General features: G+C 43.8%; 1 protein-coding gene across 3 annotated transcripts; it reads right to left on the bottom strand.

Moving 5' to 3' along the window:
- Positions 1–58: 58 nt before the first annotated feature.
- Positions 59–17,306, bottom strand: LOC118381033 (cathepsin F-like). Of its 3 annotated transcripts, XM_035768006.2 has the most exons (14): positions 17,124–17,306; positions 14,945–15,187; positions 13,420–13,530; positions 12,160–12,241; positions 11,971–12,038; positions 11,778–11,859; positions 11,545–11,658; positions 11,087–11,235; positions 8,955–9,051; positions 3,561–3,761; positions 3,337–3,401; positions 1,266–1,356; positions 1,113–1,171; positions 59–940 (listed from the first exon to the last, which is right to left on the bottom strand). In XM_035768006.2, exons 2-14 carry the CDS (start codon positions 15,176–15,178, stop codon positions 866–868), a joined length of 1,428 nt encoding a protein of 475 aa, XP_035623899.2. In that variant the 5' UTR covers positions 15,179–15,187; positions 17,124–17,306; the 3' UTR covers positions 59–865. The 3 variants fall into 3 exon arrangements, with proteins under 3 accessions (XP_035623899.2, XP_052369720.1, XP_052369714.1); XM_052513760.1 differs by lacking the exon at positions 14,945–15,187 and having other exon boundaries at positions 17,120–17,306; XM_052513754.1 differs by lacking the exon at positions 14,945–15,187 and having other exon boundaries at positions 17,124–17,282.
- Between the last annotated feature and the right edge of the window lie 11 nt (positions 17,307–17,317).

Genomic DNA, 17,317 nt, shown 5'->3' on the forward strand with positions numbered 1-17,317 from the left:
CAATTAATCAACCAACATATGGTGGATATTGACTTCAGAAATTACATTCCACAATGAATAATGGATATGATATATTTTTTATTAATGGATCAAATATATTTTTTTATTAAACCTTAGTTTGTCTAGTTACACAGCACTGCAATATTTAACGGTTAATAGGCTACACATCAGTCAATCAATGTATGATCCTTTTAAAATAAAATAAAAAAACATGCAAACCCAATCATTATAAGTACTTGCACAGTGAAGTTTTAAACTGAGGGGAGAGATTGACGTTATGTGGTATTGCACAGAACATGTTACAACAGACAAAAAGTCTAGCAAAAATGCACAAGCATTAATTCTACACTAGAGCATCCGCACAGGGAGTAGTCAGATGCAGGGGAACATAACGGACACTAAACAGCATGACTGAAGTCTAAATATATGACATCCCCTTTATCATTTAGACTGTTATTGTAAAGAGATGACCAAAATGACCTCTGCCTAAAACACAGCAATTCAATTAAAATATCCTTAAAGGCTAGTAGGAAAATCACAACAAAAGATCAGTGTTACCTTAGAACTATAGCTTCATCGTAGCTGGTTTGTTTTGAAAGAGAAGAATGGGGTATGAATAAATGCTGCTTCCCCTATTTAAGTAAGCTGTCAGCAGGTCTTCCAGTGCATTGTGCAGTGTTCTGACTACACAATTAGGGGGGTAGGGGATGAGTAACGTTGCAGTTCTGTCAGTTTGTAGGTAGTGTGTGTGTATATGTTTGGGGGGGTGTAGGATTTGTTTTGTTTAATCCCAGGTGAAGATTGAAATAAAATATTATTCAGATCACGTGTGTGTGTGTGCATGTGTTTGTGTGTGTCATATCGCCTAGTTCACAATAGCAGATGAGCACATCTCGTTGATTCCACAGAGCCTGGATCCTCTGTACAGGTAGTAGTAACCCTGGAGGGAAGGAACACACAACAGGACATGTCAGGCAATTAATACACATGTCAAATGTTCCAAGAGTTCAGGCATGACTAGGTATTATGCATGCATTGTAAACAAATACACTGTTTACAAATGCACGCATAATGCCTTGTCATAGAGGTTCAGTGTGACAGCTTTCTGTTACCTGTTCTCCATAGTCCTCTCCCCAGCTGTTTTTTATGGCCCAGAAAGGTTTGCCTTGACCTGTACACAGAAACAACCAGACACACACTCATCACAGTGTTGTTATTACGCTAGGTTAATGTAAGGTAAATGAGTAGTTAAGAGTCAGTCTCACGTTCTCCGTAGCCCACGAGCAGCACTGCATGGTCAATCATCCAGGGGTTGCAGAAGATCTTCAGAGGGTGGGACACGCCCTTCCTGTAAAACTGAGGACAAACAACGAGAGAAAAGCAGGTGGGATTAAAAAGATAGATACTAGTCACTTCATTGTTCAGTTGTGTTTTAGTGATGCTAATTTCAGTTGCATTAAGAAAGATATGACAGGCCTCCCGAGTGACGCAGCGGTCGCTGTACTTGAGGCATCACTACAGACCTGGGTTCGATCCCAGGCTGTTTCACAAATGGCCATGACCAGGAGTCCCTTAGGCTGGCGCACAATTGGCTCAGCATCGACCGGGTTAGGGGAGGGTTTGGCCAGGGCGGCTTTACTTAGCTCATTGCGCTCTAGCAACTACTTGTGGCTGGCGGGGTGCCTGCAGGCTGACTTCGGTCGTCAGTTGAACTGTGTTTCCTGCAACACATTGGTGCAGCTGGCTTCCGGGTTAAGCGGGCGGGTGTAAAGAAGTGTGGTTAGGCAGGTCATGTTTCGGAAGACGCATGACTTGACCTTCGCCTCTCTTGAACCTGTTGGGGAGTTGCAGCAATGAGATAAGATCCTAATTGGATATCACAAAAAGAAAGATATGGCAGTGGTGTTACCTGCAGAGGTTGGAACCAAAATAATTTTTCAATTGTTTCATTCTGGACAGAACCACTTTTTTTTGTTTCGTTCCACTGTTACGAACAGCAAAATAAAGTTCTGAACCGGTTCAAACCCTAAAAAAGTACTGGTTTATATTGTTCCTTTTTTTTCTCTTTTTTTTTTTTACATTTAACTCATTAAATTATTTCACCAATCAGTGTGGAAAGAGCAGGCAAGCTAGTTGTTTACATGTGTGATGGACAGACAAGTGTAGCCTATGGCGCAAGATGCAACTGAAACTTTGCAGTTGGGGAGAGAGAGCGAGATAGGTTTGAGGAGGCTTGAAGCGCTGAGCATCTTGTTATGACATACATTGAATGAATTAGGTCCACAGAATTATACCTAGGAGAAGTGGCTTCTATGTAGGAACTTTGAACGTCTTTTGAGCTAGCTAGAAAACAAACTTGATTTAGCTAGCTAACAAGCTTGTATGTGCAGAGAATTAAAAATATATTTTTGTAGTTAATAAGTCCAACGTGATCACTAGGCCTATAGAATCCTTAACGAGCATTGAAAAAATGAAATCCATTCTTCTCTAGCTAATTAAAAATCTCTCTCCCTCCCTATCTTCTGAATCAAGCCTGTAATGTCAGTACAGTAGCCTATGCTTTAAAAAGAGGAAAAGGGCAGGTAGCCTAAACACACACAGGTGAAGATTTTCAGCTTTCAGGCAGACACTGGAATACGTTTCTGAGTGACACAGTGAGGGCTTTGCATAGGCGCTTTGTTGTGTTTTGTTGTGGGACTAGAAAAAAATGCCTGGAACGTAAAATAATGTTATTAGGGCCTCCCGGGTGGCGCAGTGGTTAAGGGCGATGTACTGCAGCGCCAGCTGTGCCATCAGAGTCCCTGGGTCCGCGCCCAGGCTCTGTCGTAACCGGCCGCGACCGGGAGGTCCGTAGGGCGACGCACAATTGGCCTAGCGTCGCCCGGGTTAGGGAGGGCTTGGTCGGTAGGGGTGTCCTTGTCTCATCGCGCACCAGCGACTCCTGTGGCGGGCTGGGCGCAGTGTGCGCTAGCCAAGGTGGCCAGGTGCACGGTGTTTCCTCCGGTGCATTGGTGCGGCTGGCTTCCGGGTTGGATGCGCACTGTGTTAAGAAGCAGTGCGGCTTGGTTGGGTTGTGTATCGGAGGACGCATGACTTTCAACCTTCGTCTCTCCCGAGCCCATACAGGAGTTGTAGCGATGAGACAAGATAGTAGCTACTACAACAATTGGATACCACGAAATTGGGGAGAAAAAGGGGTAAAAATTCAACAACAAAAAAAGAACGTTATTAACCGCTCCCATGCTTTTAAATTAGTGGTTCTGTTCTGGAACAGTATGGATCACTTTCATTCCAGATTCCGTTTCTGTTCCATGAACCCATTCAACCCCTGGTTACCTGCATTGCGAAGGCGTTCAGAGCCACAGATACTGGTCCATTCTCAGCCAGCCAAGCAGCAATTTCTAAACATAAAAAGGGAAGGAAACCAAGATTAACACATGGCCAACCCTCCTCCATATGTACTGCATCGTTCAATCTTCATCCAATCCTTCAACCTATCATCCGTGTCTTTATCTCTGTCTACCCTGCTCTCTCGCTCTTTCACCTCTCCTCCCACTCACCGTTCTCGTCCTTGGACAGCTCCACGGAGCTGTTGATGTAGGCAGTGACTTTGTCGGTGGTGAAGTCACAGCTCTGCTTCTTGCCGGTGTAGCTGTAGTCAGTCTCTGTCTCCAGACCACCCAGCTTCTCGATGGCTTCATATGCATTTGATGGAAGCCCGCCCCCACAGGCCTGGTCCACAGTATCACAGTCCACCAGCTCTGTGGGTGATAGGACATTGAACCAATCAATTCAAAACTGTTATGGAGAAAATGGAAACTGTTCTGTTGTACAGGTACAGTGCATTGCAAAAGTATTCGGCCCCCTTGAACTTTGCGACCTTTTGCCACATTTCAGGCTTCAAACATAAAGATATAAAACTGTATTTTTTTGTGAAGAATCAACAACAAGTGGGACACAATCATGAAGTGGAACGACATTTATTGGATATTTCAAACTTTTTTAACAAATCAAAAACTGAAAAATTGGGGGTGCAAAATTATTCAGCCCCTTTACTTTCAGTGCAGCAAACTCTCTCCAGAAGTTCAGTGAGGATCTCTGAATGATCCAATGTTGACCTAAATGACTAACTTTTCATTTTTTACCATTTTTTTATATATTTTTATTTCACCTTTATTTAACCAGGTAGGCTAGTTGAGAACAAGTTCTCATTTGCAACTGCGACCTGGCCAAGATAAAGCATAGCAGTGTGAACAGACAACACAGAGTTACACATGGAGTAAACAATTAACAAGTCAATAACACAGTAGAAAAAAAGGGGAGTCTATATACAATGTGTGCAAAAGGCATGAGGAGGTAGGCGAATAATTACAATATTGCAGATTAACACTGGAGTGATAAATGATCAGATGATCATGTACAGGTAGAGATATTGGTGTGCAAAAGAGCAGAGCAGAAAAGTAAATAAATAAAAACTGTGGGGATGAGGAAGGTGAAAATGGGTGGGCTATTTACCAATAGACGATGTACAGCTGCAGCGATCAGTTAGCTGCTCAGATAGCTGATGTTTGAAGTTGGTGAGGGAGATAAAAGTCTCCAACTTCAGCGATTTTTGCAATTCGTTCCAGTCACAGGCAGCAGAGTACTGGAACGAAAGGCGGCCGAATGAGGTGTTGGCTTTAGGGATGATCAGTAAGATACACCTGCTGGAGCGCGTGCTACAGATGGGTGTTGCCATCGTGACCAGTGAACTGAGATAAGGCGGAGCTTTACCTAGCATGGCCTTGTAGATGACCTGGAGCCAGTGGGTCAGGCGACGAATATGTAGCGAGGGCCAGCCGACTAGAGCATACAAGTCGCAGTGGTGGGTAGTATAAGGTGCTTTAGTGACAAAACGGATGGCACTGTGATAAACTGCATTCAGTTTGCTGAGTAGAGTGTTGGACGCAATTTTGTAGATGACATCGCCGAAGTCGAGGATCGGTAGGATAGTCAGTTTTACTAGGGTAAGCTTGGCGGCGTGAGTGAAGGAGGCTTTGTTGCGGAATAGAAAGCCGACTCTTGATTTGATTTTCGATTGGAGATGTTTGATATGAGTCTGGAAGGAGAGTTTGCAGTCTAGCCAGACACCTAGGTACTTATAGGTGTCCACATATTCAAGGTCGGAACCATCCAGGGTGGTGATGCTAGTCGGGCATGCGGGTGCAGGCAGTGATCGGTTGAAAAGCATGCATTTGGTTTTACTAGCATTTAAGAGCAGTTGGAGGCCACGGAAGGAGTGTTGTATGGCATTGAAGCTCGTTTGGAGGTTAGATAGCACAGTGTCCAATGACGGGCCGAAAGTATATCGAATGGTGTCATCTGCGTAGAGGTGGATCAGGGAATCGCCCGCAGCAAGAGCAACATCATTGATATATACAGAGAAAAGAGTCGGCTCCAGAATTTAACCCTGTGGCACCCCCATAGAGACTGCCAGAGGACCGGACAGCATGCCCTCCGATTTGACACACTGAACTCTGTCTGCAAAGTAATTGGTGAACCAGGCAAGGCAGTCATCCGAAGAACCGAGGCTACTGAGTCTGCCGATAAGAATATGGTGATTGACAGAGTCGAAAGCCTTGGCAAGGTCGATGAAGACGGCTGCACAGTACTGTCTTTTATCGATGGCGGTTATGATATCGTTTAGTACCTTGAGTGTGGCTGAGGTGCACCCGTGACCGGCTCGGAAACCAGATTGCATAGCGGAGAAGGTACGGTGGGATTCAAGATGGTGAGTGACCTGTTTGTTGACTTAGCTTTCGAAGACCTTAGATAGGCAGGGCAGAATGGATATAGGTCTGTAACAGTTTGGGTCCAGAGTATCTCCCCCTTTGAAGAGGGGGATGACTGCGGCAGCTTTCCAATCCTTGGGGATCTCAGACGATATGAAAGAGAGGTTGAACAGGCTGGTAATAGGGGTTGCGACAATGGCGGCGGATAGTTTCAGAAATAGAGGGTCCAGATTGTCAAGCCCAGCTGATTTATACGGATCCAGGTTTTGCAGCTCTTTCAGAACATCTGCTATCTGGATTTGGGTAGAGGAGAACCTGGAGAGGCTTGGGCGAGGAGCTGCGGGGGGGGCGGAGCTGTTGGCCGAGGTAGGAGTAGCCAGGCGGAAGGCATGGCCAGCCGTTGAGAAATGCTTGTTGAAGTTTTCGATAATCATGGATTTATCGGTGGTGACCGTGTTCCCTAGCCTCAGTGCAGTGGGCAGCTGGGAGGAGGTGCTCTTGTTCTCCATGGACTTCACAGTGTCCCAGAACTTTTTGGAGTTGGAGCTACAGGATGCAAACTTCTGCCTGAAGAAGCTGGCCTTAGCTTTCCTGACTGACTGTGTGTATTGGTTCCTGACTTCCCTGAACAGTTGCATATCGCAGGGACTATTCGATGCTATTGCAGGAGTGAACCAAGGGCTGTATCTGTTCTTAGTTCTGCATTTTTTGAACAGAGCATGCTTATCTAAAATGGTGAGGAAGTTACTCTTAAAGAATGACCAGGCATCCTCAACTGACGGGATGAGGTCAATGTCCTTCCAGGATACCCGGGCCAGGTCGATTAGAAAGGCCTGCTCACAGAAGTGTTTTAGGGAGCGTTTGACAGTGATGAGGGGTGGTCGTTTGACTGCGGCACCGTAGCGGATACAGGCAATGAGGCAGTGATCGCTGAGATCCTGGTTGAAGACAGCGGAGGTGTATTTGGAGGGCCAGTTGGTCAGGATGACGTCTATGAGGGTGCCCTTGTTTACAGATTTAGGGTTGTACCTGGTGGGTTCCTTGATGATTTGTGTGAGATTGAGGGCATCTAGCTTAGATTGTAGGACTGCCGGGGTGTTCAGCATATCCCAGTTTAGGTCACCTAACAGAACAAACACTGAAGCTAGATGGGGGGCAATCAGTTCACAAATGGTGTCCAGGGCACAGCTGGGAGCTGAGGGGGGTCGGTAGCAGGCGGCAACAGTGAGAGACTTATTTCTGGAGAGAGTAATTTTCAGAATTAGTAGTTCGAACTGTTTGGGTATGGACCTGGAAAGTATGACATTACTTTGCAGGCTATCTCTGCAGTAGACTGCAACTCCTCCCCCTTTGGCAGTTCTATCTTGACGGAAGATGTTATAGTTGGGTATGGAAATCTCTGAATTTTTGGTGGCCTTCCTGAGCCAGGATTCAGACACGGCAAGGACATCAGGGTTAGCAGAGTGTGCTAAAGCAGTGAGTAAAACAAACTTAGGGAGGAGGCTTCTGATGTTGACATGCATGAAACCAAGGCTTTTTCGATCACAGATGAGGGTGCCTGGGGACATGCAGGGCCTGGGTTTACCTCCACATCACCCGTGGAACAGAGAAGGAGTAGTATGAGGGTGTGGCTAAAGGCTATCAAAACTGGTCGCCTAGAGCGTTGGGGACAGAGAATAAGAGGAGCAGGTTTCTGGGCATGGTAGAATATATTCAGGGCATAATGCGCAGACAGGGGTATGGTGGGGTGCGGGTACAGCGAAGGTAAGCCCAGGCACTTGGTGATGATGAGAGAGGTTGTATCTCTGGACATGCTGGTTGTAATGATGATAAATACAATCCACCTGTGTGTAATCAAGTCTCTGTATAAATGCACCTGCACTGTGATAGTCTCAGAGGTCCGTTAAAAGCGCAGAGAGCATCATGAAGAACAAGGAACACACCAGGCAGGTCCGAGATACTGTTGTGAAGAAGTTTAAAGCCGGATTTGGATACAAAAAGATTTCCCAAGCTTTAAACATCCCAAGGAGCACTGTGCAAGCGATAATATTGAAATGGAAAGAGTATCAGACCACTGCAAATCTACCAAGACCTGGCCGTCCCTCTAAACTTTCAGCTCATACAAGGAGAAGACTGATCAGAGATGCAGCCAAGAGGCCCATGATCACTCTGGATGAACTGCAGAGATCTACAGCTGAGGTGGGAGACTCTGTCCATAGGACAACAATCAGTCGTATATTGCACAAATCTGGCCTTTATGGAAGAGTGGCAAGAAGAAAGCCATTTTTTAAAGATATCCATAAAAAGTGTTGTTTAAAGTTTGCCACAAGCCACCTGGGAGACACACCAAACATGTGGAAGAAGTTGCTCTGGTCAGATGAAACCAAAATTGAACTTTTTTGCAACAATGCAAAATGTTATGTTTGGCGTAAAAGCAACACAGCTCATCACCCTGAACACACCATCCCCACTGTCAAACATGGTGGTGGCAGCATCATGGTTTGGGCCTGCTTTTCTTCAGCAGGGACAGGGAAGATGGTTAAAATTGATGGGAAGATGGATGGAGCCAAATACAGGACCATTCTGGAAGAAAACCTGATGGAGTCTGCAAAAGACCTGAGACTGGGACGGAGATTTGTCTTCCAACAAGACAATGATCCAAAACATAAAGCAAAATCTACAATGGAATGGTTCAAAAATAAACATATCCAGGTGTTAGAATGGCCAAGTCAAAGTCCAGACCTGAATCCAATCGAGAATCTGTGGAAAGAACTGAAAACTGCTGTTCACAAATGCTCTCCATCCAACCTCACTGAGCTCGAGCTGTTTTGCAAGGAGGAATGGGAAAAAATGTCAGTCTCTCGATGTGCAAAACTGATAGAGACATACCCCAAGCGACTTACAGCTGTAATCGCAGCAAAAGGTGGCGCTACAAAGTATTAACTTAAGGGGGCTGAATAATTTTGCACGCCCATTTTTTCAGTTTTTGATTTGTTAAAAAAGTTTGAAATATCCAATAAATGTTGTTCCACTTCATGATTGTGTCCCACTTGTTGTTGATTCTTCACAAAAAAATACAGTTTTATATCTTTGATTGAAGCCTGAAAGGTCGCAAAGTTCAAGGGGGCCGAATACTTTCGCAAGGCACTGTAAGTGTATGATACCTACAATGCTTGTGCTTACCTTGCTCAGAGAGAGACACTAGTTTACCCGTTTTCACAAACCACTGGCCCTCAATGTTTCCTGTCACTGAGAATGCCCAGCAAGAACCACACATGCCCTGCAATACAAACACAAGTCACATTATCAGCCATACACACACACACAGGCATGACCTACCTCCACCTTTTCCATGAATTGTGTCATATCTACAGTATCTACAGTATGAATGAAATTATGACTTTTGCTTACTTAAAGTTATGTATACTGGAGCATCAAAGAAGAGTCATGAATACTTTGAATGCTATATAAAGTATTTTTAAGTTGTTATTTGTCCGATAAAGAAATTGATAAAGATACTGCTCAAAAAAATAAGGGGAACACTAAAATAACACATCCTAGATCTGAATGAAATATTCTTATTAAACACTTTATTCTTTACATAGTTGAATGTGCTGACAACAAAATCACACAAAAATGATCCATGGAAATCAAATTTATCAACCCATGGAGGTTTGGATTTGGAGTCACACTCAAAATTAAAGTGGAAAACCACACTACAGGCTGATCCAACTTTGATATAATGTCCTTAAAACAAGTCAAAATGAGGCTCAGTAGTGTGTGTGGCCTCCCTACAATGCCTGGGCCAACTCCTGGACAGTCTGTGGTGCAACGTGGTGTTGGTGGATGGAGCGAGACATGATGTCCCAGATGTGCTCAATTGGATTCAGGTCTGGGGAACGGGCGGGCCAGTCCATTGCATCAATGCCTTCCTCTTGCAGGAACTGCTGACACATTCCAGCCACATGAGGTCTAGCATTGACTTGCATTAGGAGGAACCCAGGGCCAACCGCACCAGCACATGGTCTCACAAGGGGTCTGAGGATCTCATCTCGGTACCTAATGGCAGTCAGGCTACCTCTGGCGAGCACATGGAGGGCTGTGCGGCCCCCCAAAGAAATGCCACCCCACACCATGACTGACCCACCGCCAAACCGGTCATGCTGGAGGATGTTGCAGGCAGCAGAACATTCTCCACGGCGTCTCCAGACTCTGTCACGTCTGTCACATGTGCTCAGTGTGAACCTGCTTTCATCTGTGAAGAGCACAGGGCGCCAGTGGCGAATTTGCCAATCTTGGTGTTCTCTGGCATTTTACATTTACATTTAAGTCATTTAGCAGACGCTCTTATCCAGAGCGACTTACAAATTGGTGCATTCGCCTTATGACATCCAGTGGAACAGCCACTTTACAATAGTGCATCTAAATCTTTTAAGGGGGGGGGGGGTGAGAAGGATTACTTTATCCTATCCTAGGTATTCCTTAAAGAGGTGGGGTTTCAGGTGTCTCCGGAAGGTGGTGATTGACTCCGCTGTCCCACTTTGGCAAATGCCAAACGTTCTGCACGGTGTTGGGCTGTAAGCACAACCCTCACCTGTGGACGTCGGGCCCTCATGCCACCCTCATGGAGTCTGTTTCTGACCGATTGAGCAGACACATGCACATTTGTGGCCTGCTGGAGGTCATTTTGCAGTGCTCCTCCTGCTCCTGCTCCTGCTTGCACAAAGGCGGAGGTAGCGGTCCTGCTGCTGGGTTGTTGCCCTCCTACGGCCTCCTCCACGTCTCCTGATGTACTGGCCTGTTTGCTGGTAGCGCCTCCATGCTCTGGACACTACTCTGACAGACACAGCAAACATTCTTGCCACAGCTCGCATTGATGTGCCATCATGGATGAGCTGCACTACCTGAGCCACTTGTGTGGGTTGTAGACTCCGTCTCATGCTACCACTAGAGTGAAAGCACCGCCAGCATTCAAAAGTGACCAAAACATCAGCCAGGAAGCATAGGAACTGAGAAGTGGTCTGTGGTCACCACCTGCAGAACCACTCCTTTATTGGGGGTGTCTTGCTAATTGCCTATAATTTCCACCTGTTGTCTATTCCATTTGCACAACAGCATGTGAAATTTATTGTCAATCAGTTTTGCTTCCTAAGTGGACAGTTTGATTTCACAGAAGTGTGATTGACTTGGAGTTACATTGTGTTGTTTAAGTGTTCCCTTTATTTTGTTGAGCAGTGTACAATCATATATACACATTTACAGTCATACCTGTAGTCATCTCCAGTCTGTAAGATCATCTCTAAACCCTGTCCTACCTGGTTCTTGACAGGGCTGACAGCTCCATGCTCTCTCCAGTCCCAGCTAGGCGGGGCGGGGCCGTGGGTCATGGCTGCAGGCTTCATGGACCGCTGACATTTCTGCTGGCTCAGCAGGGGGTTCAGGTACAGAGTCCTAAACTCCTCCTCTGGATGGTGAGAGGGAGTGGGTAGAGGGAGGAGAGGAAGAATATTAGGATTTTTCACAGTGTACAGCTGAGGAGTTGTACTGTAGCCTTTTGGAATTAGCTATGTAGAAGTGGAATTACTCAACAGGTTAACTAACTCTGCAAGGGAACATGTTTCAAACGGTCACAGAATCACACACACACATAGTATGTCCTGTTGCTCCACAGAAGAGCAGACGGTGACCTCTTCGGCACGCTCAGTGGATGTTCTGGAACTGCATCGGGCTTATTAATCTGCATTCCCACACATGCACACACACACACACACACCTGTGAGGTCGCTGAACTTGGTGACCCCGTACTCGGCTGTGCCCAGATCCAGAGACTGGAGCTTCTCAGCGGTCTTCAGGTTCTCATGGAAGATACGCAGCCGCCGCTCAGTGTCTGTAGCAGCAAAGGTCAGAGATCAGACAAAAATGTTATGGTAAGATGTTTTACCTTATCATCTGTGGAGGTGGATGGACGATGTTGTGTAAAATGATGGATTGACATTTATCTCTCACCCTCTTTGCTGCTGTAAGTCCTGTTGTATCTGACCATGAACTCTTTGAACTGACCCAGAAGCTCCACTAAATACTCTGTCTCCTGTCACAAAATACAAGTTAATTATTGACAAGTAAATTAAATATACGCATACAGAATAAACGAGAAAACACGCTCAAACACACATACAACAAGCGCTACGTTTTCTATTACCTCAACTGGTTTGCTGGTGGAGAGGGACAGAATTTCTACTTTGTTGGTCTCGACTGGTTTGGGATCAACTGAAACGCAAGCATCATGAAAAACAATTAGATGTAGCTACGAGTATTTATAGAAACAATCCTAAACAAATAAAAGCACAAAGGTACATTTAGTTCCCAAAGTTAAACCTTTGACACAAACCTGCTGGCTGGCATTTCTGTTTGAGCAGGGTGGACTTGCTCTCCCAGGGAATGTCCCAGACCTCAAACACACACACCTCCGTCTGACAGAGAACATGTCAGCGGAGAAAACATGGTTAGTGAGATAATCTGTGTTTATTTTATTGGGCTTCTGTGTTCATGACTTGTATATAAACAGTGTAATGGACCACACAACCAGACAGTGTGGTGAATAAGGTGCAACAGAGTCTCTTCAACATCAGGAGGGGATCAATACTTATTTTCCACCATAATTTGCAAATAAATTCATTAAAAATCCTACAATGTGATTTTCTGGATTTTTTTCTCTCATTTTGTCTATCATAGTTGAAGTGTACCTATGATGAAAATTACAGGCCTCTCTCATCATTTTAAGTGGGAGAACTTGCACAGTTGGTGGCTGACTAAATACTTTTTTGCCCCACTGTATATATTCTTAATTCCATTCCTTAGTTAGATGTGTGTGTATTGGGTATATGTTGTGAAATTGTTACATATTACTTGATAGATATTACCTTACTATAGGAGCTAGAAGCACAAGCATTTTACACCTGCAATAACATCTGCTAAACACATGTATGTGAACAATAAAATGTGATTTGATTTGATAATAGAATGTAGTGTATGTTTGTGTGCATTTCAAAGAGAAATGCCTGTGATTTCCTGTGCCTGTGAAATGCCTGTGATGGTAAAGCACATACATATTCTTTGTATGCGACCTAATGTAAACATCCAACAACAGTCTATTTCTGAACCGATACAGAAGTTAAGTAGAGGGGTGAACACTATGAACACTTTGTTTCCTTGACCTTGGAGACATTTCTGATTAGGTTTCTGCTAAGTCATGAAAACAAATACAGCAGGCGGAACAAATAAGGGGTAGATGACTGCTTGAGCACATAGCTGCAGCAGGGGATAACAGTGTGTAAAATTCATGACAAGTTATTTATCACAAGGTCCTGGTCACATGACTAGGGGAAGGGAGTACAGACAGATAGAATAATAACCTAAAATAGACCCAGATACACACAATGGCCTTGATACGGGCCACTTTTGTGTTGACAGTTTATTTACATTTGTGGTTTAGGTTTTGCCAATTTAAAATATTGTAAAACTTTGGGTTTTGATTTGATGAGGAGGACTGACATTAGTTTCGCTGTACCTTCTCTGTAACACTATCCCCCTCCAACAACCCACACTGTTATCATCCCAAGACAGAAAAACAAACACACACAGACATCACCTTCAGGTTGTGTTCCTCTGGGTAGAAGTCACAGGTCATCAGTCTGGCAGCCTTCTTACACTGGGTGTTACTTAGCTCCACCATGATGCTGTATCGGATTCCCTTCACCAGCTACAAGACAGACACACGCAGAGACAACACACAGAGACAACACACAGAGTCAATACACAGAGAAAGACATAGAGTCAATGCACAGTGAAGGTCAGCCTCTATGAAAAATAAACAAAATCAACTCTGCGGTTCTTGTTTTGCCATCTAGCTTACAATTTAGCTCTAACGTCACTTTCAAGACCAATATATGGCATTTATAGGCCCAGCTAAAGGGGCTGATTATGCTGGAAAATACAGGTATCTTATTCAGCAGAGCACTTAACTGGCTAGTCTAGCGAGACAATGGGTTTGTTGAGGGCAGTGTTGGGGAAGCTATTCTAAAAAGATAGTTTACCAAGCTACCAATTACTTCACACTGGAAGAAGTTAATCTACACTACCATGAAGAAATATATAGTTGACTTCACTAAAGTTAATCTGAAAAAGTAGTTCACTACATCCAAACTACTTGTAAATCTGAAATGTCAGGGTACACATTGCAAGACAGATGACTTTGGGTTCATATGTTAACAGAATGTGTCATTTAGCCTATTAAACACAAAAACTATGTTTCAGGTAATAATTAGGAAGGTCAGACACGAGAAGGAGATTCTTGCCTACTTCACCCATATTTTATTTTAGCTAAAAAGAGTAGTATGTAGTTCCAGTAGTAAGCTACACCGCTACATGGCAACAAAAAAAAGTTATTCACTGGGTCAGATCTGATATGACGGATTTGTCCTGAAGGGCCCGTGCAGAGCCGAACACAACTGCTCCAGTAGTGAAAGAAAGACAGTAGAAATTCAGAGATTCAGTACCTTAGATCACTGCGCCAAATAGCATAGCATGGCAGCAACACATGAAAACACAGCATGGTGGCAACACAACATGACAACAACATGGTAGCAACACAAAAGTCACAAAAGTAAAAAAAAAAAAAACAACACAAAAGGTCCCCAAAGCACATGCATCCATGGGTTGCTCCTCTTTTCAGTTCGCTGCAGCTATATAACGTTAGCGACTGCAATGAGATGCAGTGCCTTGGACTGCTGTGCCACTCGGGAGCAGTGACTGTGAGAACGGTTGTTGTATGTGGAGGATGAGGGCTACAGTAGGTATATCAGATAGGGGGGAATGAGACCTAAGAGGGCTTTATAAAAAAGCATCAACCAGTGGATTTTGCGACGGGTAGATAACCAGTTTACAGAGTAGTATAGAGTGCAGTGATGTGTCCTATAAAGAGCATTGGTGGCAAATCTGATGGCTGAATGGTAAATAACATCTAGAGTAGCCGCTCGAGAGCACCCTCAAACAGCCCACGATACAGTATTATGACCTACAACCACAATGGACAGTAACTTGATTTTAGGCTATTATTATGAGATAAAAAAATATATATAAACAAATAACATTTTCACAACACTGGTGTAGTCTACCTGTTTACTGGCAGAGAGGATCTTGCTAACTCTACGAACGTGCATCGTATTGGACCCCATGTTATAGCGCTCCTCTGCAAACTTCAGTGCCTTCTTCAAACCTGGGTCGTTTTCTGACAAACGGACAGAAGACCCGGGTGCCCCCATTAAAGTGTCATCCAAATCGGCCAGAACCGAGGCCAAAACCGCCAGGGTTAGGCAAAGGATAACGGGGCAGCGAAATCCGAAATCCATCCTGTCTGTCTGTAGAGCAGAACAAGTCAAAGGGACAGTGGACGGTAAGATTATAAAACGGGATGTTTGTTTTCCCAGTTAACTGTCATCCGACAATGCGACAAGAAATCAGCAGACCAGGGTTGCCAGGTAAAGCGAGAATTTCTAGTAAATGACCACTCAAAACCTGCTAAAAAGGCCTGAAAACTAGCGCACACACAAAAATTCACAGCAAGAGGAGTTGCCATATCTATACAATAAACCCCTTTTGCATAATGTTATCGACACAATTAAGAAGGAATATCATAGTAACTTGTAATGACGTTAGAAGAAAAAATCGTGTATTTCAATCTATGACATAATAAAGGAATGTCAATATGTGACAAGAGAAACGATAATTCGCCCTTATTAATTAACTCACTTGACTGCTATTATTAAGCAATAAGGCACACGGGGTATGGTATATGGCCAATATAGCACGGCTAAGGGCTGTTCTTAAGCAGATGCAACGCATAATGCCTGGATACAGTTTTAAGGCACCCTGGGGTGCCTTATTGCTATTATAAACTAATGTTAGGCTATTTTCTGGCAATTGTGCTGTTATTATGTTCCAGATGTTAATACTACATTAAGACTAAGTCGTTATAAATGGCCCGTTTGCGTTTTGGTCCTTCTGTAGCTCAGTTGGTAGAGCATGGCGCTTGTAACGCCAGGGTAGTGGGTTCGATTCCCGGGACCACCCATACGTAGAAATGTATGCACACATGACTGACTGTAAGTCGCTTTGGATAAAAGCGTCTGCTAAATGGCATATATTATTATTATTATTATTATAGAATGACTTGTCATTTCAATAGGCATAGACTACAGACACAAATCTGGGTTTATGATTCTAATTACATTTTGCCATAGTTTGCTTAGATAAAGACAGATAGCCTATAGTACCCGATAGGTCTACATCTCATTTCAGATAGTTTACAGTAGCATAGAAAATATGTAAACTGAACGATTTAGCAGCTTGCTTAGTTCAAATTAACAGACTAATTTATTCAACATGAATAGCGAGGACATTTCTCAATAAGTGCTTTTTCCCCCAATAGCCTGCTGGAATAGGCTACTGAGGATGAGGTCATGCTTTCAATCACTGAATTAAATATTAATCATATGTATATGAACTGAATATGCTTGTCAACAGCTGCCAGTGTTTCTTTTTTTGAATTGGTTTTACCTGTAGCCTAATATGACTACTGTTACAGTCAATCGAATGTGTTCATAATAACACAAGTCTACAACAACAATAAACTGAAGTTGTAGGCGATTTATTAAATAGTTTTGCCAGCTCCCGGTAGGCTTCACAAGTGGCACACATTGATTTGCAGTGACTTCAGTGATATTGTAATTTCAACATATTTATTGTATCAAATGGTAGCCTACAATGGCATATACATTAATAGGCTACTTGATGGCCAACAGAGGCACATTTTTAATTCTATACATTTAGCCTCGTGTCCGTTTCATTGAGGAGTTTTCCCCATAAAAATAATCATGTGAGGGAGTTCCATAAATTCAATTTTAAATGTCCACTCCGGCAGCCCCGAGACCAAAGAACTGAGCATGCTTATAGCACTTAGCTTGATACCGTTTTATTTAAACAGTTATAATTAGAATACAGTTTCAAATACCTCCGAGCGGATTTATGTAACGCACTCTAGTGCGCCTAAAGTATTTCTCCAGTGCTTTGTCACCATTATTTATTGATGTGCATCAGTTCTAGAGTATTAATATGTTTTATGGAAAAAGGTTTCTCCATAATGACAATGTAAGTAGCCTACATATCTACCCAAAAGGTTGTCTCAGCCAATAACTGTAGTGATCTCTCAACACACACACACACACACACACACACACACACACACACACACACACACACACACACACACATACAACTACTCACTCACTCACCCACCCAGCAACAGCCTTTCTCACTGCGTGACAGTCAGGAGCAGGTCACAGTGAAATATATATTTTTAAGAGCAGTATGCCTTGGCGGCCGCGGTGCAACATAGACATAACCCAAAAACCCGCAACCAATACATTTTCAGCCGCGACATCGTTTTCAAAGTAGCTCGATTTTCTGGAAAACTACGAACACGGCAACAC

The sequence above is a fragment of the Oncorhynchus keta genome, chromosome 4 (genome assembly GCF_023373465.1).
Source record: "Oncorhynchus keta strain PuntledgeMale-10-30-2019 chromosome 4, Oket_V2, whole genome shotgun sequence".
NCBI classification, from domain to species: domain Eukaryota; kingdom Metazoa; phylum Chordata; class Actinopteri; order Salmoniformes; family Salmonidae; genus Oncorhynchus; species Oncorhynchus keta.

Excerpts from the sequence above, each read along its gene's own strand:
- LOC118381033 (XM_035768006.2), bottom strand. The coding sequence starts at position 15,178 with ATGGATTTCGGATTTCGCTGCCCCGTTATCCTTTGCCTAACCCTGGCG. Across the intron at positions 11,659-11,777 it reads GACTTACAGCAGCAAAGAGG|ACACTGAGCGGCGGCTGCGT; the intron begins GTGAGAGATAAA and ends TTGCTGCTACAG. Across the intron at positions 9,052-11,086 it reads TCAGCCCTGTCAAGAACCAG|GGCATGTGTGGTTCTTGCTG; the intron begins GTAGGACAGGGT and ends TTTGTATTGCAG.